At 40.8% G+C, this 27,611-nt stretch overlaps 1 protein-coding gene across 2 annotated transcripts; it reads left to right on the plus strand.

Annotated features, from left to right (window-relative positions):
- OTUD3 (OTU deubiquitinase 3) lies at nt 1–27,611 on the plus strand. Of its 2 annotated transcripts, none has more exons than XM_060089084.1 (8): nt 1–339; nt 6,944–7,092; nt 12,063–12,175; nt 15,758–15,880; nt 21,032–21,163; nt 21,715–21,811; nt 23,155–23,339; nt 24,345–27,611. In XM_060089084.1, the coding sequence occupies exons 1-8, from the start codon at nt 119–121 to the stop codon at nt 24,519–24,521; spliced, it is 1,197 nt and encodes a 398-aa protein (XP_059945067.1). In that variant the 5' UTR covers nt 1–118; the 3' UTR covers nt 24,522–27,611. The 2 variants fall into 2 exon arrangements, with proteins under 2 accessions (XP_059945067.1, XP_059945068.1); XM_060089085.1 differs by lacking the exon at nt 1–339 and adding an exon at nt 429–762.

A 27,611-nucleotide genomic window follows, 5' to 3' on the forward strand; every position in this document is an offset into this window, starting at 1 on the left:
AGTGTAACCGTTGCCGGGCTCCGTAGCCTGCGCCGCTTCGCCTCCTGGGCACTTGAGGCGGCCGCCCGGCGGTCCTGCGGCTCTCCCTCCTGCCGCTGCGGGCCGCGGGGCCAAGGCCATGTCCCGGAAGCAGGCGGCGAAGAGCCGGCCGGGCAGCGGCAGCCGGAAAGCCGAGGCTGAGCGCAAGCGGGACGAGCGGGCGGCGCGTCGGGCCCTGGCCAAGGAGCGGCGGAACCGGCCGGAGCCCGGCGGCGGCGGCGGCTGCGAGGAGGAGTTCGTCAGCTTCGCCAATCAGCTGCAGGCCCTGGGGCTGAAGCTGCGGGAGGTGCCGGGGGACGGGTGAGGCGGGCCCGGGAGCGCGGGGGGCGGCGCCGGGGGACCCGCCGGGCTTGGCGACCGTCGCCGGTTCTCGCCCATCCATTCATCGGGCGGCCCCGAGCGCCAGCTGCGAGCCAGCCGTTTCCTAATGCAGGGGGTACGGCGGCGAGCGAGGCGGCCAGGCCCCTCCCCTCGAGACGCTCGAGTAATCCCCCAGTTGCCCTAATCGTGGCAAAGGCTCCAAGCAAACTGTAAAGGGGTCCTGAGAGAGAATACTGGAGCAGGTCTCCTTTAGATCGGTGCTCAGGAAGGCCCCCCTGGAAGGTGACATTTAAGCTGAGACCTGAACGAATGAGATGGAGCCAGTCAGCCGAAGAGCAGGACCGCACGGAGAGCGGTCGTAATGACCATCAGACGAATAGAAAGAGGCGTAAGCCCCACTTGGTATAACGCTTGGCCTCCTTTGAGTCCTTACTGTCGGATATTGCCCTCCTTTTACGCTTGGGAAATTAGGTCTGTGAGGGCCTGTTGTTTACTGAGCTGAAGGCAGCTTCTCTAATTCTTACTTATATGGGCTTCAGTTTCTCTGTAAGCAATGGCGCTTACCCAAGTTTGCTTGGGGTTTAGACTGGAGTCTGTGTACAGCTTTTTTAGGGAACACGGGATAAATAAACGGGGTGGGAGGGAGGGAATGGGCGAAGGGAAGGAAAAATGGCCTCAGGAAGGGGCATATGGATCCAGGAGCATGGAGGGAAGAAGAAAAAGGGTAGGGGAGAGGGCAGGAGATCAGTTAGCATCCCCATTGCAGGGGTAGGTAAAAGCGAGTCTGGATGCCAGAGTGTGGCACTCTTGAAGAGATAGTATTAATAACAGCCTGGTTGTTTTTGTTCCTTCATTTGGGCATTTTTGTTGAATGAATGAATGAATGATAAAAATATAGAGGGAGGCCAACTAGACCCTCAGCAGGGCCCCTCAAAGAGGCATTTTCTTAGTGGAGTCGCTACAGTTTAAAGCTTGCTTTGCTGGGTCTTGCCTTTAGCCTAGTACCTTGATTTTTGTCAAATATAGTTAATAAATATTCAGGGCCTTATTTATCCTAAGCAAACTCACAAGCACAAGACGTTGCTCTATAAACCGAAATACCAGTTGAGTACTTTACAGTGGGATTGGGCTGGGGTCTGCTTCTTCCTTGCAAATGACTGGTTTGCTTGTGTCTGCTGTACTGGGCATGGGCTTCCCACTGGCAGTGTATCCAGGAAACTGAAATACTCAACAGAAGATTGCTTATGAGCAGGAATGGCAGCACAGAGATGCTGGGAACACATTGATGACTAAGATAATGTCCAAGCTTAGAAAGAGAGAGACATAACAGCAGGTCTCAAACATTTTGGTCTTAGGATCCCTTTACACTCTTAAAAATTACTGAGAACTCCAAAGAGCTTTTGTTTATGTGGGTTATAGGTATCAATATTTACTATATTAGAAAGTAAAATAAAAATTAAAAACATAATACACAAACACACATTATATTAACTTTCAGAGTGATAACATCGAATATCATATATCAGGTAGCCTCTGGAAAACTCCACGGTACACTTGTGAGAGAATGAGAGTGAAAAAGATAAATAACATCTTAGTTTTGGACTCATGGATACCCTGAAAGGTTCTCAGAGATACCCTCCCTTCCCAAACTGGGCCACACTTTAAGAATCGATGATATAAATAATTAAAATGCAAGTTGATATATTCTTAACAGTGACCGATTATAGTGGTACTATTGAGAAGGAAGTTGCCAACACTCCCAGAAGTGGTCAGGGAAACCTTGTTCATTCATCAAATGTTCATCAAAACCTACCGTGTGCTAGATGCCTTTCAGAGGAGGTCGTACTCAGACTGGGTCATGAAGGACCAATAAAAATCCAATAAAAATATGCCAAGAGACCATTCCAGGCTGAGGAGTAATACATGTAAAGGCACAGGAGCACATTATTTTTGAGACATCTACAAGTTGTTTAGGATGACAGGAGTATAGGGTACAAGGGTAGAAGTCAGTGGCAGTGAGGCTAGGCAGAGGCCAGCTTGACTGCAACGCTCATGTCTCTCACTTCTGACGTCCCTATTCTTTGGACAATGTTAGATAGATAAAATGATAATGATAATTTCTCCTTTGGGGGCTCCATGAAGCTAACCCCTTTCTGTTCACAAATTCTTCCCATGGGTGCCATGGACTGTTCAGCCCTCTTTAGTATTGTGGTACTTTTGGATATGGTGATGACAGGCTTTATCACTGTGCAGTGGATGGTGCTTCCTGTGTATGTTACAGGTTAGTGGGCATCAACAGATTCTTTTATTTGTTAACATTATTGAGTACTCTTGGTGAAACATAAAGTTATGGTAATAAAAAAATAGTTGACAATCTCCACTCTTCTGTCTTTCCATTCTGGTCTGATTACAATATTGAGTAGCCTGAGATAGCATCTCACACTATATAGGTGTATTCATTGTTGGCAGTATGGTACTTGTAGCATTCTGGAACCTTCGGGTACTTGGGAAGACAGTAGCTGGTGTTCTCTAAGGTAGCCTTTATGTGAAACGAATCAATGTAGCATAGATTAATCAGGGAGCTACTTATGGATTTTTGTAATGCATCATGGCCCGCCTTCATATTTGTTGTGTTATCTGGAGGGTGGACATAAATTGGATTCAGTTTCAAAACAAGAAATATTTTAACCTTGGTGTTGTCCTTAAAAACATGATTGGATGTAGCATGAAAAGAATCGCTAATTGGATTAGGCAGTACAATATTAACATGTCTCTGAACTATATCCAGTCGTATCTTCCTAAATGTAGCCTCAAAGTACATTGCTAATTAGTAGTGTTCCAATATTAAAGCATTAAAGAATCACTAATTTTAGCCATTTGTCTCTGTCTCAGGTTGTTTTATTTTGAAAGTTTTACCTTATTTTTATAATCGTAGGATCTTAGTGCTAGAAGGGCGTTCACACTTTGTCATCTTGTCTGATTATCCATTAGTACCTGCATCACCTGTACAGCAGCCTCATCTTTTGTGTCTGGCTCAGTGGTTTTCAACCTTGGTGGCACAATAGAATCACTTGGGGAACTTTGGAAGAAATATGGCGCCTGGGCACTCCCTTAGATCAGCCACACCAGAATCTCAGGCAGTGGGGCCTGGTTAGGGATAAGTTTTTAAAATGTCCACATGTGATTCTAATGTGCAGTATAATTGAGAACTTTTGATTTAGAGTCTAGATCCTAGACTAGTGTTTCTAAAACTTTAACATACAACAGAATCACCTGGAGGGCTAATTAAACCCTCAGAGGGAAGAGATTGCTGGGTTCCCAACCCCAGAGTGTCTGACTCAGTAGGGCTGGGGTTGGGCTAGGGGGCTCAGAATTTTCATTTTGAACAAGTTCTCAGGTGATGCTGATGTTGCTAGTCAGGGGTCACACTTTGAGAATCAGTGATTGAGACCAGCACTTCCTGATAGAAATAAAATGGGAACCACATATGTACAATAATTAAACATTTTTCTGTTAGCCACATTAAAAAGGTCAAATGAAACAAGTTTTAAAAATAATGTTCAAAAGTGTAAGTCTTTTACAATTACAGCACACCTCAATTTGTATTAACCACATTTCAAGTGCTTAGTAATCACCTGTGGTTAGTGGTAACCATATTGTAGGCAATTCCTGAGGCTTGTCAATAGAAATGTACAAAATCCTTAGTCTGTGCAGTCTGTCTCTATAGACCTAAAATAAAATTACCTTTTATTTGTCAAAATCTATGTGTCTGTAGCTTCCTTGTTTTAGTTTAGTTTTATTGTACAAGGATAACATCCCTTTCACCATGACGAATAGTTGGAGGCAGCTATCATGTCCCCCTGAGCTTTCTTTAGGCTAGAAGTCACTCGTTGTTTATGTTCCTCATATTATTTAGTTTAAAGCCACATCAACTCATCTGAACCTATCTTAAAATGTAGTAACTAGCATCATATACAGTACTTTAGCTGGGGTCTCACCTCAAAGAACAGAAGAAAATCTGACCCCCTCTCCCCTGACTTTTCTGCATACTTACTGCCATTACTGCAGCCTAAGAGCCCATTCATTTTTTTTAAATGTCTAACATTGCAGTATTGTCTCATGCTAAATTACTGACCACCCAAAACCCTTAATTAATGTAATTGGTTATTTTTGTGAACTCAAATGCAAGACTTTACATATATCCCTATAGTGCAGTGGTTCTGAAGTGGGCATGATTTTTCCCCCAAGGGAACATTTGACAATGGCTGGAGATATTTTTGGCTGTTACAACTGGCGGGAACGTGGTGGTAGTGGTGTTACTGGCATCTAGTGGGTAGAGGCCAGGGATGCTCCTAAACATCTTCCAGTGCACAGGACAAAGGATTATTCCAGAATGTCAGCAGTGTGTGGGGGCGGTGAGAAGCCCTGCTGTAGTGTATTGGGTGAGGGTGTGGACTCAGGAGACAGCTGGGATCTCCTAGAGGCCCTTTGGGCACTGGCTGCACTGTTCTCATGAGGATCGTGAGTGCTCTTGCTGGGCTCCCTAAGGGAACCTAGGTTGTTTTGTAGAGTTTGTTCACATTTCATGTGCTACTATCCTGTAACTCTGTCAGAAAAGGAAGTGATTTGTCTATCTTGATTTTTCATTTTGACTACTTGTTTTTAGTGAGCTCAAGGAAAGTTTGGTAAATATAGAAAAGTATATCAAACTAAGTTTAACAAATAATCCTAATTCCACTCCCCAGGGATAACTGTTACTAACATTTTGGTGCCTGGGATTGAATCCTGGGTCCACCACCTACTGATTTTGTGACCTTGGGCAAGTTACCTTAGGGGGATAGTAATAGTGCCCATCTCATAGAGTTGTAAGGACTAAACACATTTAATACATATAAAGTGTTTGGAACAGTCCCTGGCACATTGTAAGAGCTGTTTAAGTGATGGTTTCAGTGCTTTTTCTTTGCATACATTTGTATGTGTTTCTACATCTGTGTATATAGTATACAGATGAACATGCTTGCACTCATGCAGTATATACAGTTTGATACCTACTTTTTTGGCTTATGTGGAGAACATTTGCCTCTGTTGCTGAAAGTTCATGGAACGCATGTTATTTTCCGTAGAACACCATGAATTTTGAGATATCAAATGTAAAGCAACTAAATATGTAATTTCGCACCAAATCATGCCTTCTTTTAAACTGGATTCAAGAATAAACTAGTGGTGGCAGATGTTAAAGTTTTAAGAAAAGTTTGAGAGAGAAGCTTAAAATTGAGAACATCTTATCCATTAGCTTACTTTATTCCTGTGGTTGGAAAAAGACCGCCATTGTTAGATTTTAGCAACAGACCCCTCATTCTAGTGTATAGAACTGTTATGTTCCAGTCCCTTCTAGAATGTTGCCCCAGATTGATGCAGGGTTTCTTGGATTCTGGTTTGTAGAATCTGTTCTCTAAATCCTCCCCTTCACCCCACCAAAACAAACAAACAAACAAAAATATATATCTCCTTATATGTTTGAAGAGATTCCTACCTCTCTATATCTTGCTGTTGAAAACTCACTTTCCTGAGTTGAAAAACAGAAAACCTCCGTCACCTATACATTTAGGTTTGAAGTCCTTCCAGAAGTGTGATGAGTTTATATTTTGGAATTAGAATATCGTAGGTTTTCATTTGGAAGAGTAAACAGTTTGGTGTGAAAGTGGACAACTGTTTGGCTTCGGCATGGCTATTTCCTTAGTTTTGAAGATACCAGATTGTGTTTGTCTTGTTTCAGTCTCTGTGTATCTGGGCTCTGTGTTTGTGGTATAGTTTGGAATTTTAGAAGCCTTTAAGGAGTTTGAAAGTAAAGATAACTCTTACAATTTATTACCAGCATTTTAATTTTAGAAACAAAACAGAAAGAAAACTTGGAGAGTTTTCATTTGGCAGGAATAAGAACAGCATCGTGGCTCCTTGGGTGAGAGGTGATGAGCCCAGGAGGGAGAGTGTCCTTGAACTATGCCTGTGTGTTGTCCAGGTGCTCTTCTTCCCACAGCTTTCCCCACTGTGTCCTTAGGACTCAAACAGGATGTTCAGTTCAGTTGTTCCTACTGGGAGCTTGACAAATTGCTATCTTTTTGGTACTTGTTAGGTGAATAGCTGGGCAGCCATAGTGAAAGGGTTTCAGAAAAGAGGCAGTAGATGTGATTTATTCTTTTGGAAGAGGATCTGGGAGTCATGGCCCTTAGGTGTGGAATGGCCTGTAGTGTCTGGACCCTGTCTTCAGGTGCTTAGTGTATCCCCAAACTTCACTTGTTGAAGCAGCGAAGGTACAGAGAAGTTCAGTATCTCTCCTGAGTCAGCCAGCTGGTAAGTGGGGAATAGGATTCTTATTTGATGCCTCTCAAAAAGGTAATGTGATTGAATATCTTCCCTAGTGCTCTCCCGTCTGGTATCTGGGAGGAACCTGGACAGTCAGAGTTGAGGCTTTATCTCTTTTCTGTGTGAAAGATTTCCATGGATGGCCTAGCATGAAGCATCATTGTTGTAGATGAACTAAGTTCATTTTTGAAAGGTCTTGACCAGCGTTTTGTTTTGATAGCAATTGCCTATTCAGAGCTCTTGGTGATCAGTTGGAGGGACACTCACGAAATCACCTCAAGCACCGACAAGAGACAGTGGACTACATGATAAAGCAGCGAGAAGATTTTGAACCCTTTGTAGAAGATGACATTCCTTTTGAGAAACATGGTAGGTTCACCGTGGGACACTGGATCCTCCAGGAGTAATGCATTGGGTAATTAAATCCATCAGCATTGATTACATAAATTATGGCATTCATTTATTCAACAAGTATTTATTTGTCTGCTCCATAATAGGCAGCATGCTAGGCAGTTGGGAATCATTAGGTTTAGATGTAGATGCCATTAATAAAAATGTTGATGTTGGGAATTCCCTGGTGGTCCAACGGTTAGGGCTCCATGCTTTCACTGCCGAGGGTGCGGGTTCGATCCCTGGTTGGGGAACTAAGATCCCCCAAGCTGTGTGGTGTGGCCCCAATAACAAATAAATAAATAAGTAAAGTCTGAAAAAGAAAATGTTGATGTTAATTAACCTGAAAAGCTATTCGTGACTTCTTATTTAGTGGTGGGGAGGGAGGGGGGAAGCAGGTTATAAACTAGTGTGTATAGATTGATCCTATTTTTAAAAGGTGTATGCACACAGAAGTCTGGAAAGATACTAACATTTTATGGTTAATTCCTGGCTCCGTTTATTTTTCAGAAACCACTCACTCTTTCAACAACTTTTGTTAAGGAGAGATAATAATAGGACCTAATTTATAGGGGTTTTTGGTAAAGGTTAAATTAGTTAATACAATTAAAATAAGTTCTTAATAAGTGTCAGCCATCTGGGGATGATGGGACTATGAGTATTTAAATTATCTTCTGTAGATTTTTCTGATTTTTAAATCATCATGCATTACTTTTATAATCAGAAAAATCAATAAAGTCATTTAAATTTTTCCCCCCAAACCCAAACACAACCTGGTTTCTTTGAGGCAAGTCAGTTAGTGACTTAAATTAGTTCCTTAATAGGCTCAAAGCTAGTAAGAAAATACTAGCTTTTAAGCTTTGATTTTTGACAGATATTTAGTGAGAATCTGCTGTGCTGGGTGCTGATATATTTATGTTTTACAAATAACATTTTCATTACAGGTCTCACAGTCTTGTCTGTCTCTTACCAGGAAAGAGAATCATTCTGCGTTTTAGAGCGCTAACTCTGGGAACCATGTCAGGAGAGGATGGGGAGAGAGACTGAGAAGGGAGATGAGTTAGAGAGCTCTGCACGTTGGCCAGATGAAAGCATAAGAGTGTCTCCACCAAGGCAGCTACTGGGGATGATGAGTGGCCTCCAGACCGGGACACAGTTTGGCAGTATAATTGACAGGACTGGGGAGGTGATGGGGGGAGGGGAGGGGTGGGGGAGACAAAGGAGATTCTGAAGTTTCTGCCTGGGGAAAGACCAAGTTGCTGTACTGTGAATAAGCTAGAGGGCAGCAGGAGGAAGACATTTGGGAGGGAAGCTATCTGTGATCCCAAAGCCTTTCTCTTTCCTTACTGGGAAAGAACTCATTCATTAGGCACAAGCAGCAAAAGAGAAACAGTAGCAAAACTCCTAGCGATTAGTTTATTCTGGTCATAGTCACAGAGTTCTGATGGTCCTCTTCCTGGATCACTTTTTGTCTAGCAGACACCAGTTCATCAGATGGTCAGCAGTTTACAAATTAAATGTGGGTATATGGAGCAAGTTTGGGCGTTTAATGCCATATAAAATGAGTTGTGTCATTGATCCAATTAAATATTTTAGGTGAAGAGAGTTTTTAGTTTGTGACTTGAAATTCCACTTTGAACATCTTCAGTGGTGTTCATGTGGTAGATTTGGGGTATGGCAGGACCCTAGGCGTATGGTGGGAAGGTGTTTTCATGAAATGTTGCTGTGCATGCCTGATGGTTGGTTGGTGCTTTATAAGAGTTTGAGTATCATAGAAGTGGGAAGTGACTCTGACTGCCATAGCAGAAGGGAAAAGAAACCTAGAAGTCTGCACATTTCTACTTGTGTGTCAGTTGAAGACTAGACTTGTTACATTTATCACTCTTATAGTTATGTTTTTAATGTCTACCTTGTTATACTGTGAGATTCTTGAGGGCAGGGACCGTGTCTTTTCCCCACTGTGGCAATGGCTGGCACGTGGTAGGCACTCATATTTGTTGACTGAATCATTGAATGGCTCACTTAACTCTTCAGGACCTGGTTACCCTTGCATCTGGCTGTGTCTTTAGGATTCTTTCTTTCCTTTAGACCGTGGCTTTGGAGAATCGGCATCATCTTTTCCCTAGCTAAACAGATACCCAGATCAGAAACCTGAATGTTCTAAATGGCTTCTCTCCCTCCCTCCTCATACCCAGTCATTCATTAAGTCTTGTCACTTTTACCTCAGTGTTTTTTTTCTCATTCTACTGTCTCATAGAATCAGGCCTCTTTGGCCATTTGCCTAGATTTCTTCAATACTCTTTGCCTCCTGACCCCTTCAGTTTGTTTTCCACATTGCAGCCAGAGTGGTGATCTAAATGGACATTGAATAGGTCTTCCCCTGTCTAACACCTGTTGGCAGCTCCCCGTTGACCTCAGGAAAGGACCAACTCTTTAGCCCTTTATGATCTGTGATTTTCTTCTTTCCCTACCCTCTTCTCTTGTCATTTCCCAGTATATTTTCTTGCTTCCCCACCCTTCCATCTCAGCATTCTGAGTCCCTGCCAATACTGTGTACTCCACACGCTCATCATGCTCTCTTTCTCACTTCTGCTTGGAACCTCATCCATTCCTCTTCTGTCTGTCTGTCTTTTACCTGCCCTTTGGGAAGCAGCGTAGTTGTCTCAGCTGAGAAGCTTATCTGGTACACCTTACCTCCCCTCCCCACTGGTCAGACTAGCTTATGTTCCCCACCTGGAGTTAGCCAACCTGCAAGGTTTAAGGACACAGTCTTACACAAGACTTCCCTGACTTCTGACACCAGCTGCAAGTTTGTGGTTTCCCAGAACCACTCTCAGGTTTGATAATTTGCTAGAAAGACTCAGAGAACTCACTGAAGGCTGTTACACTCACAGTTGTAGTGTGTTACCAGGAAAGAATACAGATCAAAATTAGCCAAATGGTAGAATCTGGGAAGGTTACACATTATACGAAGAATATTGGCAACCAGGGACCCTCACCCAAACTTCAGTGTCCAGAATTTTTATTAGGGCTTCATTATGTAGATGTTATTGATTGATTGCCTAAGTGGTTCAACTCAGTCTCCAGCTCCCCAGTCCCCCAGGTCTTTCTAATATCACACGGCCAGAGAGGTCCACCATGAGTCACCTCGTGCATAAACTTAGCATCAGCTGTCAGCTGAGGCTGAGGGGCCTACTGTGAATAACAAAGACACCCCTATCGCTTGGGAAATCCCAGGGGTTTAGGGGTTCTCTCCCAGGAGCAGGGGATAAAGGCCAGACCTCTCTTTGGGTAAGGCCACGTTCTTTACTACATGTTTCTTTCTTAAAGCACCTACACATCAGCAGTGTCCATTTTCTTGTTGTTTGTTCCCCACTGGTTATAAACTCCTTGAGGGCAAACTGACAGGCTGTATAATGGAGTGGCCAGGAGCCAAGGTCTTGGAGTCAGGATGCCTGGGGTGAAGCTCAGCTCGGCTCGTGACCTTGGACACAGTTGCAAACTACTCTGTGCCTTGGTTTCCTCATCTATAAGATAGTGTACATGATAATACCTTTTTCAGGAGATTGTTTTGAGGATTAAAAGTGATTTGTGAGTTGGTGGGAATGTAAATTGTTACAGCCACTATGGAGAACAGTATGGAGGTTCCTTAAAAAACTAAAAATAGGGCTTCCCTTGTGGCGCAGTGGTTGAGAATCCGTCTGCTGGTGCAGGGGACACGGGTTTGTGCCCCGGTCTGGGAAGATCCCACATGCCGCGGAGCGGCTGGGCCCGTGAGCCATGGCCACTGAGCCTGCGCGTCCGGAGCCTGTGCTCCACAATGGGAGAGGCCACAGCAGTGAGAGGCCCGCGTACCGCAAAAAAACCAAAAAACAAAAAACTAAAAATAGAACTACCATACGACCCAACAATCCCACTACTGGGCATATACCCTGAGGAAACCATAATTCAAAAAGAGTCATGTACCACAGTGTTCATTGCAGCTGTATTTACAATAGCCAGGACATGGAAGCCACATAAGTGTCCATCGACAGATGAATGGATAAAGAAGATGTGGCACATATATACAATGGAATATTACTCAGCCATAAAAAGAAACGAAATTGAGTTATTTGTAGTGAGGTGGATGGACCTAGAGTCTGTCATACAGAGTGAAGTAAGTTGGAAAGAGAAAAACAAAAGCCGTATGCTAACACATATGTATGGAATCTAAAAAAAAAATGTCATGAAGAACCTAGGGGCAAGATGGGAATAAAGACACAGACCTACTAGAGAATGGACTTGAGGACATGGGGAGTGGGAAGGGTAAGCTGGGAAAAAGTGAGAGAGTGGTAGTGTATAAAGGAACATATATACACTACCAAATGTAAAATAGATAGCTAGTGGGAAGCAGTCGCATAGCACAGGGAGATCAGCTCTGTGCTTTGTGACTACCTAGGGAGGGTGGGAGGGAGGGAGACGCAAGAGGGAAGAGATGTGGGAACATATGTATATGTATAACTGAAACTAACACACCATTGTAAAGCAGTTATACTCCAATAAAAATGTGAAAAAAAGTGATTTGTGAGAAGAAATTAATAAAATCTGAAAGAATATGAGACGTGAGTAAGCGGTGCTTGACACATAATAAGCATCATTAATGCAAACTGTTATGGTTATTGTCACATTTCCAATGTCTCTCATAGAGTTAGGCATTTAGGAAGCATTCAGAAAATATCTATTGAAGGAGTGAATAAATGAATCCTTTCTTTATGAGTGATTGGTACCCTTCTGAGTAGCAGTCTATGTACTGTTTAACCAGCTTCAATTCGTAGACTGACAAAGCTAATGGACTTTTTCAGGTATGTTCACCGTTTCTCATTATTTAGAACTAAATTATACCAAAGCATGTTTGCATTTGGATTTTTCTGTGATAAAGACTTCATTTTTCTTTCTCTCTTTCCATGCAGTGGCCAGTTTGGCAAAGCCTGGAACATTCGCTGGCAATGATGCAATTGTAGCCTTCGCAAGAAATCATCAGTTGAATGTGGTGATTCATCAACTTAATGCCCCTTTGTGGCAGGTGGGTCACCTATTCAGGAATTTATGTTAAGCTCTTGTTTATAAATTAGCTTTGGGGATGTCCTCAGATGATGGGACTTGACTTATGATATTGAACTATGCAGGGTAACTTGGACTGTGAGCCTAACCCAAGATGGGAAGCTTGTGGTGGCTTGGAATTAAACCCTGCATTACAAATGGAGTCTGAAGTATAATTCAAAAACCTTTAAAATGCCAGAAATGTTACTCAGCAGTCAGTTAATTGGGTAGTTTGGGGTGGAGAGCCTCCTGTGGAAATAACTTAGATAATTTTGTAAAAATATCTCAATGAGAATTTAAAGGATTTGCATACATATTCTAGTTTGAAATATACCTGTTCCATGTATATGTTTTTGTTTTTTAGATGGAGGAAAACAAAGACCAAATTCACTATAATAGCTGTTGCTAAAAAGAATTTCTGAACAACAAAATTTATTTCATGGCCTAGGGTGTCAAGCTCTATTTCTGTGCCCTGCCCGGCTATACATAGCGGTTCCAATGGTTTTTCTACAGCAAGTAAGATTTTACAACAAATGTTGCGTTTGTGCTGTGGGATGGCAGAGCACGCTGCTGCTGAGTCGCTTAGGCCTTCCTTCCCCTCCTTTACCTTTGGTATTCTATTCTAAAGTACCCTAGTCTCCCAAACAGTCCATCAAACCAAACATTCTGGAGTACGGAAGGTCAGAGGTCGGGGTGAAACTGTACACAGGCTACCACCCCTTACTCGTCCTCCTTGCACTCAGAGCCCTTTTCACTTTGTGGCTCAGCTCCTGGAGGCTGGTCAGGTGATTCCTATCAGTCTTCCTCTCTCCCCTGCTCCACTACTCCCCCATTTCTAACTTTGTTTTTTTAATTAGAAAGTAAAACATAATGATTATAGAACAGTTTCAAAATTCAGAAAAGCCCATTGAAGGCAAATAAAAAAAGGCAAATAAAAATCACTAGGAGTCATCATACTCTCCCAGAGATAATGACTATTAACATTTTAGTGTGTATCCCTGTTATTCACACACACTCTTAACTATAAAATCATTCATGTATGACTGGGAAGACTGTCACAATGTCACACATTTTAAGCAAGTCTACTCACACATAGACACATCCATACGTGTATGTATACACACACTGTGTATCCCTATATATTATATTATTATCAAGGCAACAATGGCCTTTTTTCCTCCTTGGTTTCCTGTACCACCTGCATATATATTTCTTTGTAAGTTGCTTATTCCTTTGCTTAGCCTTTGCTCATTAAAAATAAAGTCATTTATAGAGATATAATTTACATGTAGCAAAATTCACCATTCTCTGGTGTATAGTTCTATGTGTTTTGACAAACATAGTCATGTAAATACCACCACTATCAATATACAGTATATTTCCACCACCCCAAAAAGTTACCTCCTGCCCCTTTGCAGTCACTGGTCCCCTCCCCCGACTCCCAGATTCTTGTAACCACTAATCTGATTTGTCTCTTACAGTTTTTGCCTTTGCAGAATGTCATATAGATGGCAGTATATAGCTTTTTGTGTCTGGCATAATGTCCTTTTAACAAAAATTACATTACAGCAAAATAAATCAGATACTCCATGGGTTGGTAAGGACTTTACGTTACAGGGATACAGTGAGCAGGATGGGAAACAATATCTGTACGTGCTGTTCTCTGGGGTAGTGTTGTCACGTGTACTGACACCGGGGAGAGCTATCGTGTTTTTCGTGAGCCTCTCTCTTTCTAAGGATGTCTTTGAGCCAAGAAGACTGGTTACCTCTCTCGTTGTCCCAATTTTTTGTCTTGAAATCTTTACTGCTTAGCAGAAGTCATCAAAATCATTGGAATATACAGCATAATGATCCTCTTCTTGAAGGAATATACCCAGGGCCAACTCAGTAACTGTAGCTTGCCTCTTCCTCCTTTGATAACCGTTTTTAAAGTTTCTTAATTATCTAAGTAGTTGTGGAAGATAATTCTGCATAACTAGATTTTTTTTTCAAATACGTTTATTTCTGTAGGGTCCTCTTGCTAAACATTCAGAGGATATGTTTTTAAAATAAATACATTTCCTGTATACTGGAATTGTCTACTAGGTTTTCCCCATCTCTCCCCACCCCAGTGAAGCACCTTATAAAATTTGAGAATCGAAACTGAATTGATTGCTACTGTCATGGGTAAGAGCTCTTACATTAATAATGAGGAGGTTTATACTCACAACGTACATTTTTTTTTCTGGCTACAAATGAAATATATGCTTCTGTAAACAATACAGACACGTGTGACTTAGAAAATGAAAGTCCTCTGTGATCTCCCTCTCCATGAGCATCACAATTTGGTGACTGTTCCTCAAGTTATTTTTTCTTATTCATAATGCATATATAGTGTTATTATTATTTAAATATATAAGTGCTTTAGGGATTATGTCATTCAGAGATTCTGATCAACTAATTTCCTTTCCAGTAGTCTTCCTGGGAGATGAATGGTGCTCTCTCTATTTTGCATGTGTCAAAACCAGACCCTCTGCCCTTTGAGACCTAGATATTCTACCTGGAGAAAACTTGGCTTGATTCTGACTTCTAGACCTGTGTAGTTCCTGTTTGTTCCATGGTTTTGCTGTGTTTTTAGACCACAGATATTGTTTAAATTAATAATAGTATCTTACTGCCTGTGACTTGCAGCAAAAACAAGAAGGAGGTGCTGATATTTTGGGTAACAAGTAGACAGTTACTGGGCTTTCTAAAGGACAGATTCAGAATTACTGTAGAGTTTCTGTGGAGTTGGTGGTTTGGGGGGGATGCCCAGGCTCCACTTCGGGGCGTCTGTATTGCATGACTCCAGGGAGCACCATTCTGGTTGGATTGTGCTGCCGGGGCACCAGTCACACAAAACACCTTGCGAGTAGTGCTTCCAGGTTGTGCAGTGCAGTAGTACTGCCTGACTGTGTACAATTTTATTTTGAAATTGATACAAGTGGGATGTTTTGAGTTTGTTGTTAATGTTTCTCAGTATGTGTTTGATGAAAAATGCTATTTTTGTTTTAAGAACAGTGTGGATTTACTGTGAAGCTAGTGAAGCATAAGTGTCAGGTCCTTCCTTTTTATGGGCCCCCCTTCAAGGCCTTGGGAGGAGTCCTAGCAATTTTATACATGTACTTTTATATTCTTTTTCTCAAAGAGGGTCCCACATCGTTGGAGTTTCAAGCCCAACAAAGCTGCATCTGCCCCTGGGCCTTCCCTCTTGGAAGGGACCCGTGCATTTGAGGGGCTGAGAGGTACTAACACTCCTGAAACTGAAGCTTATTTAACTTCATGGGAAATCTGCCCCTGGTTTTTGAATATGCATTTTTGTATGGATTTCCAGCCATATAGTTGCATATTAAAGCACAATGAATCATATATACATGAGCGGAAGAAAGATAATTCAAAAATTGCTTAGGACGTATCGCAGTCGTATTCCCAATTCCTTCTATATAGAGCCTGTTGACTGGGCTTCCTGGGCAAGCAGGTGGCGTTTCTCTTCTGAAGTGGACACTGTGCAGATCCGCGCTGGCATCTCCCCTTCCTTTGCCCGCAGATTCGTGGTACGGATAAGAGCAACGTGCAGGAGTTACACATCGCGTACCGGTACGGAGAGCACTATGACAGCGTTCGGAGGGTCAATGACAACTCAGAAGCGCCCGCACACCTCCAGACTGATGTGAGTGAAGCCTCCGTTTTCTTCTCTGTTCTCAGCCCTGCAGGAACCAGGTCGAGAGCTGTGTGCCCTGGAGCTAAAAACCAGTGATGTTTTAATAGAAAGTTGCCTTTAAGAATCTGTGGGCTTGGGGCTTCCCTGGTGGCGCAGTGGTTGAAAGTCCGCCTGCCGATGCGGGGGACACGGGTTCGTGCCCTGGTCCGGGAGGATCCCACATGCCGCGGAGTGGCTGGGCCCGTGAGCCATGGCCGCTGAGCCTGCGCATCCGGAGCCTGTGCTCCGCAATGGGAGAGGCCACAACAGTGAGAGGCTTGCATACCCGTCCCCCCCAAAAAAAAGAATCTCTGGGCTTGATTTTTTTTTTTTTAATTTTGTTAGTTCAGGTGAGAGCAGCAGATAAAATTATTGTTCTTTTGCTTTCCCTAACAGCTGACGGCTATGATTGCATGAATATAATTTATATAAACATTTAAAATAACTTGTATGTTTTAAAATTAATCCATGCTTTGTATCTAAAATTCGGAAACTATAGAAAAAGTAAAGAAGAAAATACAAAATGCACAGAATCAACAATTTTTGTTATTGTTTTCGTATTTGTATAGCTTTGTTTCCTGCTTTTTTGCCATTAACATTATTTCACAAGCCTTTCCTCACATTATTAGACACTTTCTTTGTAATTAAAAAAATAAAGTAAAAGTCACTCTCTCACTCTTGTTTACCTCCCTGGATGCAACCAATGTTATTAGCATATCATAAAATTACCTAGAGATATTTTACATATCAAGCAAATATGTGAGTATGTGCATGTATTTCACTTTTGCTGGAGTACATTCTTCCTATCCACAATTGTAGCATCCTCTATATACTGTTCTGCACCATGCTTTTCGAGTGGAACATATCTCGGAGTTTAATTCATAGCAGTACATAAGGAACTTCCTAAATCTTTTCAAATGGTTCCATAGCATTCTAGTGTATGGATGCATTATAATGTGCTTGAATAGTCCCTTTGATGGACTTTTAGATGGCTTTCAAACTTTGCTTTTACAAACAACATGCAGTGCCTTACATGTATATCTTTTCACACATGTGCGAGTGTATTTGTGGAATAAATTCCTAGAAGGTTCTTACTACATCAGAGGATGTGTGCATTTATAATTTTGGTAGATATTGCCAAGTTGCCCTCTGTCGAAGTCTTAATCAGTTTACACTCCCACTTGCAATATGTGTCTCTTCTGCACCTTTGCCAGCACAGTGTGTTATCAAGTTTTTAAATCTGTGTCACTGTTAGGGAAAAAATAGTTTTCTTAACATAGTTTTAATTTGTATTTTTCTTATTAATGAGCTTATGCATCTTTTCTTGTGTTTAAAACCTACTTTTGTACTTTTTTGTGTGAACTGTATTCATGTTTTTTGTCCATTTTTTTCCTGTTCAGTTTTCTTAATGATCTTTAGGAGATCATTATGTATTAGGGAAATTAGCCTCTATTTGTGGTATGAGTTGCAAATTTTTCACAGTCTGTCATTTGTCTTTTTATTCTTTCCCATATTGTCTTTGCTCTGAAGGAATTTTAAATTTTTATGTGGCTAAATTTATCAAGTTTTCAAGACAACATATAAATGTCTTCTGGGTTTTGGGTCATGATTAGGAAGCTCTTCCCACTCTGAGGTTAAAAAGAATTCTCCCATAGTTTACTTTAGTCCTTCTGTACTTTCATTTTTTAAAAGAAATTAGATCTTGTCTCTATTTGGGATTTATATTGATATACAGGTGTGAGGTATGGATCCAACTTTATATTTTTCCTTGTGGTTACCTAGTTGAACCCAAACTGTTTATTAATTACATGCCTTTTGTCCACTGATTTAAAATGCCGCTTTTTTCATATAATAAATTCCCGTATGTAGTTGGGTCTATTTCTAGACATTGGTTCTATTCCACTGGTTTTACTCTCCATATGTTAATGTGTTCATTGTTTTAGTTAAGAAATAGTGTATTTTAAAATCTAGTAGAACTCTTTGCTCATTGTTACTTTCTTTTTTTTTTTTTTGATTTCCTGTATATTCTTGCTTTTTTTGTTTTATATATGAGTGTTAGAATATGTTTGTCTAGTTAAAAAGAAGTCCTGTTGATAATTTGCTTTTATTGGATCTCATTAAACTAATAGATTAACAAGCAAAAATTGACATCTTTATGATGTTGAATCTTCCTAGCCAGAAACCTGATAAGCTTTTTATTTGTTTCGTTGACTTTCTGGCAATCTGCGGGAGCACTTTTTTCATATAGCTCTTCCCCATTTTTTACTGAGTTATTCTTAGATGTTTTATGTTCTCTGTTCCTGTTGTTAGGAAAGGATCTTTTTCCCCTTTATATTTGTATGTATGAGATTTGTTAACAAAATGTTAATTATGTACATACCCAGCTATGCTACAGAATTTTCTTACTTTTTAATTGAGGTAAAATTCACATAACAGAAAATTCACCATTTTAAAGTATATGATTCAGCGGCACTGAAAACACCTATAAAGCTGTGTAACCACTTCCTCCATCCAGTTCCAAAACATTTTCATCACCGCAAAGAAAACTTGGTGCCCATTAAGCAGTCATTCCCCATTCCTTTTCTATCCCAGCCACCACCAGGCTACTTTCTGTCTCTATGGACTTACTTATCCTGGACATTTCTTATAAATGGAGTCACACACTATGTGACTTTTTGTGTCTGGCTTTCCTTAGCATAATGTTTTCAAGGTTCATCCATGTCATAGCACTTATCAGTACTTCACTCTTTTCAAGGTTGAATAATATTCCATTGTATGATATACCACATTTTGTTTATCCTTTCATCTGTTGACGGGCATTTGGGTTGTTTCTACTCTTTGGCTGTTGTGAATAGTGCTGCTGTGAATATGTGTGTATAGTATTTGTTTGAGTACCTGTTCTCAACCCTCTGGATATACAGTTGACCTGTGAACAACACAGGGGTCAGGGTGCCAATTATGTGCAGTTGAAAATCCGAGCATAACTTATAGTTGACTCTCTGTATCTGAGCTTCCGTATCTGCAGTTCTGCATCTTTGGATTCGACCAATCGTGAATTGTGTAGTACTGTAGTATTTACTACTGACAAAAATCTGTATAAGTGGAACGTGTAGCCCAAATCCGCCAACTGTATATCTAGGAGTGAAATTGCTGGATCATATGGTAATTGTATCTTTAACTTTTTGAGAAACTGCCACACTGTTTTCCACAGTGTGTAGCCGCACCATTTTACATTCCCACCAGCAGCGTATTGAGGGATCTGCTTTCTCCACGTCCTCACCAGCACTTGTTATTTTTATTTCTTTTTAAAAGATACATGTACTTTAAAAGATTAGTGTATACATGTCAATCCCAATCTCCCAATTCATCCCACCACCTGCCCCCCCGCAATGCTTTCCCCCCTTGGTGTCTATATGTTTATTCTCTACATCTGTGTCTATTTCTGCCTTGCAAACTGGTTCATCTGTACCATTTTTCTAGACTCCACATATATGTGTTAATATACTGTATTTGTTTTTCTGACTTACTTCACTCTGTATGACAGTCTTTAGGTCCATCCATGTCTCTACAAATGACCCAATTTCGTTCTTTTTTATGGCTGAGTAATATTCCATTGTATATATGTGCCACGTCTTCTTTATCCATTCATCTGTTGATGGGCAGTTAAGTTGCTTCCATGACCTGGCTATTGTAAATAGTGCTGCAGTGCACATTGGAGTGCCTGTGTCTTTTTGAATTATGGTTTTCTCTGGGTACCTGCCCAGTAGTGGGATTGCTGGGTCATATGGTAATTCTATTTTTAGTTTTTTAAGGAACCTCCATACTGTTTACCATAGTGGCTTTATCAATTTACATTCCTTATAAACATAGGATTTTCCAGCATTCTTTTTGTTTGGAGTAGTTTTTTTGTTGATTCTCTCTCTTTCTCTTTTTTCTTTTAAGGTATAGAATTATATTATCTGCAGATAGCGATAACTTTTCTTCTTCCTTTTCAGTTCTATACTTCTAATTTTTCTTTTTTTGGGGGGGGCGCTAATTGCATTGCTGTTACCTCCAAGACACGGTTAAATAATCATGGTGGTGGTGAAAATCCTTGTTGTGTACCTTACTTGAATGGGAATGAAGCATCATTCTGTGGATTTACCGTGGTTATTTAACCATACTCACACTATGAAACCTTTAGGTGTTTCCAGTTATTCACCACTCTTAGTGGCACTGTGAGGAGCGCTTTAACAAAAATCCTTGCTATAGTTGACATTATTTCCTTTGGATGAATTTCAAAGACTTGCTACACATAGCCAAATGGTTAGGGTAAATTTTTAGAATAGGTTGCTTTTTATTAACATTCTAAGGAATAGACTGACATTGCTGGAGTCCACTTACACTTTTACATGCAAAAAGTAGAAATATCTTTGCTCATTTCCTATCTCCCTGCATTAATAGCAAGCAGGGGGAGAAAGTGATTGGGAGCCACAGAGGGATGATTTTAGCTTTTCTGAAATGGGTTTAGGTTGTAAAGGCCTGTGGATACCAAGTGAGTGGCTCTTCAAGTTTTTAGAATTTGACAGGTACCCTTGAGTGTGGTGGTAGCACGTGAGGTTAAATGAGTCACGCTCACCTGTGATAATCTGGTTGGGACAGGAGCTCCAGCACATTGCAGCTTGCTGATGATCAAATAGGGCCTAGGGAACCAGATGAGAGTTGTATGTGTGTTTCTTCACGATGAGTTGTCCTGATGAAAAAGCTCATTGGTGCTAGTGTAGAGGATCGATTCTGTTACTAAGCTCCCAGCTCTGGAAACCAGCTGAGACAGATACGTGCTGTCTGAGTCGGCAGTCATTGCCAAAATGTTGGTCTGTAGAAGCTGTAGGCACTCTAATGCCATTTTTACTGAACAGTTTATCCCATATCTTGGGCCTTTCTTTTTAATACTTCAGTTGTGGCCTGGAATCTCAGTGTCTGGATAAAATTTAGCCTAGTGATTGCTCTTCCTTTAAGACTGTCGCTGGAATCTTTTCGCATATATTTAAATGTTTTTGAGATTAGAGGGTCTTCCTGTATTGCAGATTCTGAACATAGTTTGCTAGAGTTCATGATTATTACTCTTTCTGTGTACTTTAGTTTCAGATGCTTCATCAGGATGAATCGAATAAAAGAGAGAAGATCAAAACAAAGGGAGTTGACTTTGAAGATGACCTGAGAGATGAAGTAGAAGATGCTGTCCAGAAAGTTTGCAATGCAACTGGATGTTCAGTTAGTATTTGTCATGCAGTAACAGTGGTTTATAGACAGGCATTGCTGTGCCTAGTTTATCTGCTGGTTTTGTGGCATCACTCTAGCATGCTAACACCTGATGGGCCAAAATAGGCCCATAATATTTGTAGTTTAATTAGCTTATGTGATACAGTTTAATGAGAGATGTTCATTCATTTCTCTTTTGTTTGCTAGACTTTATCCAATACTGTTCAAAATCCTAAGGAAGTATGTGGGTTTATTATTTTCTGACTAGTGCAGTTTTATAAGAATGCATTTTATTAAATGGTTATTTCAGGTGATTAACCTTACTGAAAATTAAGACATTTTCTAAATGGAAGGTCTGAAACCTTGCCTCAATGACATCCTTTTGTTTATTTTTAGAATAGGTTGTTTTTATTAACATTCTAAGGAATAGACTGCACATTGCTTGAGTCCACTTACACTTTTACATGCTAAAAATTTATAAAATTGTTTGTCAGATTATTGATGTAGAGATAGGTAGAAAAGTATACCCAGAGTCTTGATGTGTTCCTTTGTTTCTTTCATAGGATTTTAATTTGATAGTCCAGAACCTGGAAGCTGAAAATTATAATATTGAATCTGCAATAATTGCCATGCTCCAGATGAACCAGGGGAAAAGAAATAGTAAGTCCATGATTGATATTTATAAGGTTTCAAAATGATTATGTTGGTGATTTTCCAAATACTTATTTTTAATCAAGTGACAGGTAATAATTATATTGTTATTTATTCATTCAGCAGCTTTGTATATGCAGGTGTTTTTTTACTAGGTGCCAGCCCTGTGTCAGGGAGAGTATAGTCTGGGGTGGGGAGGGGCTTGGTGGAGAGAGATAAGTAAATTGGTTTAATAAGACATAATGAAGTGTGGGTACAGGCTGCTAGGGGAATGCATGAAAAGGCCACCTAGCTCAGTTTTGGAGGAATGGAAAATGTCAGGGAAGACTTTAGCCTTTTATTTTTTATTTTATTTTATTTTTTTTACAACTTTATTGGAGTATAATTGCTTCACAATGGTGTGTTAGTTTCTGCTTTATAACAAAGTGAATCAGTTATACATATACATCTGTTCCCATATCCCGTCCCGACTTTAGCCTTTTAGAAGTAAGATCCCGTTATAATACCAAAATGATCATTGAAGTGGAATGGAGAGAAAAATTATTTTTCTAATGGAAATATTTAAATTACTGGCATCTGTCAACTGGTGATAATTCAGAATTTCTTTTTGCTTGAACTGAGTTTAATTCTGTGATTCAGAGGAAGGAAAAAAGATGTTAACATCGAACTGTTTTCTCAAGTTATTTATTTACAATGATTTCAATATTTATTGCCAGACATTATGTGCCACATACTGCTCCTGGCATTATAGTTTTCTGATTGGGTATTTTATTATCCTCCTTACACATTTGCTGTGCCTTCTTAGGAAGCTGTAAGTAACTTGGTCTTTGTGATTTTAAACTAACACTCTGCAGTGTCTGTGCTGTCCCATGTGGTATGTACTTGACATGTGGCTAAGCGAGGCTGACTGAGGAGCTAAGTTTAAAATTCTTTTTAACTTTATTTCATTTTAATTTAAATAGCTACGTGTGGCTCGTAGCTACTGTATTGGAGAGCACAGCTTTAGAGCTTGTTTCCTTTCTGGTTTTTGGATACAAATGAAAGATTTCCCCCTAAAAGTTCATGTTAAAAAGTGGTTTAATCTAACAAAACAAAGCACTCAGCTGGTAGGAAGCTGATGATAAGACTGGTGGTCAACAGGTTATTTTAAAATGTATCTTCCGATTTTTACCGATTATTTTTTCCTTATGTTCCCCACTGTATTGACTTGATACTAGAATTTTGCCTCAAGGAAACTTGCTCTCCAAATGCCAGTGATTTAGGGACCCGGGTAATTTTGGAGTCATTTAATAATAATCGCATTGTGTAACTACCTTAGGTTTTCAATATAACAAAAGATCTTTCTTTGGAAGATGCAGAGGAGAACCTTGAGCCCAGTGGCCGAGTGCTGAAGCAGTGTGACCCTTTATGGGAGGAAGGTGGCAGTGGCACCAGAATCTTTGGAAATCAGGGCTTAAATGAAGGCAGAACTGAAAACGATAAGTCTCGGGCCAGCCCTAGTGAAGAAAACAAGGCAAATAAAAATCACCTCCCAAAGGTAGGAAAGATGGGGCTGCAAGGGCAAATGGTGGGCTGCTGTAATTTGGTGGCGTGGAGGGAACTTGGAGCTCAATTTAGTGTGTGATTTTCTCTTGATCTATGAAAGTGGTTATTGTAGGAAATACGGGGAGTGCATGAGGGTCTATCATGAAGCGGAAGGAAGACCTCACTTGTCCTGCCTGGACTTTGCAGTGATGGCTAGAAGGAAGTATACCCTGAATTCATACTCATACACGCGGATCAGCTCCATTTCCCGCCTAACATTACTGCGTGCGTGGGTGCTTTCCATGCTAACCCATGTGATTGAATCCCAGTTTTTGTAAATACCATCACCTTTCAGTGAACATCTTTGTGTATAAGTCTTAGTATTTTGCATTATTTGCTTGGCTAGAATCCCAGAAGAGGAATTAACAGGTTAAAGGGCATGGATATTTGAATCTTTTTAAGGTCTTTTGGTAAATTGTCAAATGCTTCCCCAAAGGGTTGTACTGCTCCCTTCCCAACCCCACTCCCACAAGTAGTAATATGACACGATTAATTTTACTAAATTTGGAACTTATCGTAAAGACTTTCACCAGGAAATTCTGAGCTCAAAATGCAACCTAATGTAAAAGGTCACAGGCAGAGGCTAAGATGTGATAAGCTTCTGAGGATTTTGTTAGGATCCCCTGGGGCAATAAATTATGTACAGGAAGGCAACCTGTGGCATGTTTGAGTGTTACCTCCTGCTGGACTAGGGTTAATGTTCCTTTAGGTCATTTTGAATTGGTTTATGAGGAGAATGGAATTGATTTTGTTTGCTAGCTCAGCAAGAGGGTATAAATTTAAATGTAAATTTGAGCAGTAATGGGAAATAAATCATTTTTGGTCTGTTAGGTGGGTTTTCTCTGTTCCTGTTGAAAGGCAGTCTGTGCCCTTGGCATCTGTCAGCCCTGCATTTCCCGTCCACTGGTGCAGCCTGTGTCCCCGTGCAGGCGACCCAGGCGGCAGTCTTCTCTTTCAGGTCACAAACAAACAGAGGCGAGAACAGCAGCGACTAGAGAAGAAGAAACGACAGGAGGAGAGGCACCGTCACAAAGCCCTGGAGAGCAGGAGTAGCCACAGGGACAACAACAGAAGTGAAGCAGACGCGAGCACCCAGGTCACCTTGGTGAAGACCTTCGCGGCTCTCAACATCTGACTCTGGCCTCCTGGGAGTTGTGAGAAGGGAATGGAAAGCGGAGGGCCGTGTGCCAGGCTTTCCAGCGAGGCCATCCTTTTACAAAACGAAACTCAACCCACAGAATCACACACTGAGTTAGTTTCCTTCAAGCTGCCTCCTTTTTTGTTCACAGTTTTGTCAGTCATGTGTCTTATTTAATGAAAGTGCAGTGAAGCCATTCATGTTCCATAATTAAAATATCAACTTTTAGGGGTGGATAGTTAGGTCAAAAAACACTTTTTAAGCGTGGTTTTATTTGCCCTGCAAATCAGAGTTCGGTGACGCTGGGATCTTTCCTTAACACTCGGGGTTTCACTGTAATTGTTCGTGAAGTAGTTTAGATTAATTGCTAGAAATTCAGAATGACAAGTTTCCTTTGTTTCTCTTTCATTTTCAAACAGACATTCATATGCAGGATAGTTTATAAATGATGTCCAACTCAGGTACATGTTTAGAATTAACTTTCTTCTAATGCAAGTTAATCAGAAAATAATTCAGGAAGTGTTTTCCCAAAGTAATAGGATGTGAAGGTTGTGGCCTGTAGTCAGGGTGGAAATTAAACAGCTACGTTTCTCTTCTTCCTGATTCTGATGCTCAGATGGGATGCAGGTGCTGTTGGTTCGTTTGCCCTCAAGCCATATGATAAATAGGCCAGACTGTTAATTAGGCCTGGGCTTTGCTGGAAAATCTGTAGTGTTGCTGAGTAGTTGGTACTTGTTTCTTGACAACGAGAAGACAGTGTATCATCAGTGCTTATGGTACAGTTCTGGGATTCTGATAGAGTGGAGCGCAGAAGCCATAGTTATAAAGGCAGAAGTCAAGAGAGTCCTGAGTTTTTGCTCAGGAAGAAGTCTGAAGAGGTAATTGATTTGGGGTGGGGGGTTGGGGGTGTCTGGAAGAATTTCTAAGGCTTTTCATGTTCACATTTTAAGTAAGTAACTGTCTTTTCTTCCTTACTATTCTGGATTTAGAAAGTTGCCTTCAGAGAAATAAAAGGTAACTTGACCCATTGCTGAATTTTCTTAGTATTGTGAAAATGAAATCCCATAAAATGCTGCACTTAACTTCTTTTTAGTTAAGCCCTGTTTGGGGATTTTGCTGTTCAAAACACTCTCCAGCACCCTCCAGAAGTTGTCAGTGACTTAGATTAGACTAGCAGGACATAGAACTTACTTTGGCTGAGGCCTTCAGATGACTCCACAGTGCTGAAATAGATTTGGGCGGTGGAGAGATTTCATTCCTCAAACCGAATTAGGTGGATGTGAACTTTAAAACTGGAATGTATGAAGCGGCCAATCTTGGACTGTCTTTGCCTTTGGGGGACCTAATATTTGGAGAAATAATATATGCTGAATCAAAAGGTAAATTATTAGTTACCTCCCCCATCTCAGATTTCAAAATTATCAGAGTTCCGAGGCAAAGAGAAAAACTATAAAAAGGTTTTGACACATATAGACATATCATTGTGTGGGCTGGCCTTGGATTCATTGGATTGTCTTTATCAGCAGGTGATTTGCTTTCTGTGGTTTTGGTGATGTATTTTAATTTTTTGTTTGTTTGACTTTGGTGACTTTTTGTGGTTGGAGCATCAGTGGTCTCTTGGAAGTGCTCCCAGAACATCCTGGTACAGTACATCGTAATATGTAGCAGATTTAGAAACTGCGCAGCATTTTTTCTTTGCACATTGCGGAGTCCTGAGTTAGAGCCTCTAGTACTCAGTCCAGACAAGTGAGGGGTCTCCGTTGTCTCACTGTCTCCAAGGGAGTGAGGTCCAGTGCTTTAGGATCTGTTCTCTTGGCTTTTACCTCTGGGCACGTTCCTGACTCTGGCTGAGCATTTCTGAGTGAGCACTCTTTCTTGTCTGTTTTGTACTGTGAGAGTACAAGAGACCAGATCCTCTCAGAAAGACTGATTGTGTACCAGAAATTCAGCGGAATTAGGAGTCAGAAATAGCTTAAGGGAGACCCATTGTCAGAAGTAGTAGGAGCGCTTTATTTACTTGGTTAATGAAGGTGGCCTTGGGCCCTATTGGGTTTTTGTTTTTTTCCTATTGGGTTTTAGAAGTTGCTAAAAAGTTGCTAAAGAATATTGGACACATTTATTTATAAATTACCTAATTCTGATAATAGGCTTCAGCATTTCTTGGGTAAAATAACAGTGGTTTTAAAAGCTAATCAAATGGCTTCAGTAGTTTTCTTTTATTACCATTTCATAGTTTTCCAGTTATAATTGGTCTGTGTTTAGTATGTTAATTATTAGGAATGGGGAACATGTATCCAACTTTAGTGATAACTTCTAGCTAAGGGTTTAAATTTAGCCTTCACTGCCTCAGTCCCAGCAAAGTACGAGGTAGATGGAATCCATGTCGTACTTGGTTGCCTTGGTAGGCACTTGAGAACTACTTTATTGGCAGCCAGAATGGAGGCCCAGCATGTTTAGTCCTGGGATGACTGTGGTCAGTGACGGTTACCGGGTATAGTTACTCAGGTGCACTGCATAGTAGGAGGCGACTCTGTCTTAACCTCTGTGGCTGTTAGAGGTTTGTTATGTGGGATTGTCTCGGTAGCTTTGGTCAGGAGAAGGGGGATGAGGCTGTGGTCCATAGCTGCTTACTAGTCTTATAAACTGTATATAAAGGTTTTATGGATTTTAAAAAAAGATTTTTTAAAGGTCAAAATACGAAATAAAATTTTAGTAGCATCAGCTTTGTACTAGAGAGGTAGATGTATTGAAACAACATAGAATCACAACTTCTGAATTAATATAGTTGCCACCAGGAGATATTAGAGAATGTATATGTATATTTAATTTTTCAATAATAGGAACAAATGCTTTCAGGAGTGAAGTCTGGTTGAAGCATTGTGGCAGAAAAGAAGAATCTTAAGTGTTAGTTGAGCTTGTCTATAGTTTCTTTTATAAGCTCTGAAAACACTTCCCTACCTATTGTGATTCTGAGGGCTTGTGAAGTGGGAGCTCCGTTGTGGGGCAGCTAGAGTGGGCCTTTGTGTAGGTCATTTCTCATGGTGCTGCCTGCTTCCCTGGGGAGCTTTGACGGTGGGAAATGATAGG

The sequence above is a fragment of the Mesoplodon densirostris genome, chromosome 2 (genome assembly GCF_025265405.1).
Source record: "Mesoplodon densirostris isolate mMesDen1 chromosome 2, mMesDen1 primary haplotype, whole genome shotgun sequence".
Classification (NCBI taxonomy): Eukaryota; Metazoa; Chordata; class Mammalia; order Artiodactyla; family Ziphiidae; genus Mesoplodon; species Mesoplodon densirostris.

Excerpts from the sequence above, each read along its gene's own strand:
- OTUD3 (XM_060089084.1), top strand. The coding sequence starts at position 119 with ATGTCCCGGAAGCAGGCGGCGAAGAGCCGGCCGGGCAGCGGCAGCCGG. Across the intron at positions 340-6,943 it reads CGGGAGGTGCCGGGGGACGG|CAATTGCCTATTCAGAGCTC; the intron begins GTGAGGCGGGCC and ends TTGTTTTGATAG. Across the intron at positions 21,164-21,714 it reads GCAATGCAACTGGATGTTCA|GATTTTAATTTGATAGTCCA; the intron begins GTTAGTATTTGT and ends TTTCTTTCATAG.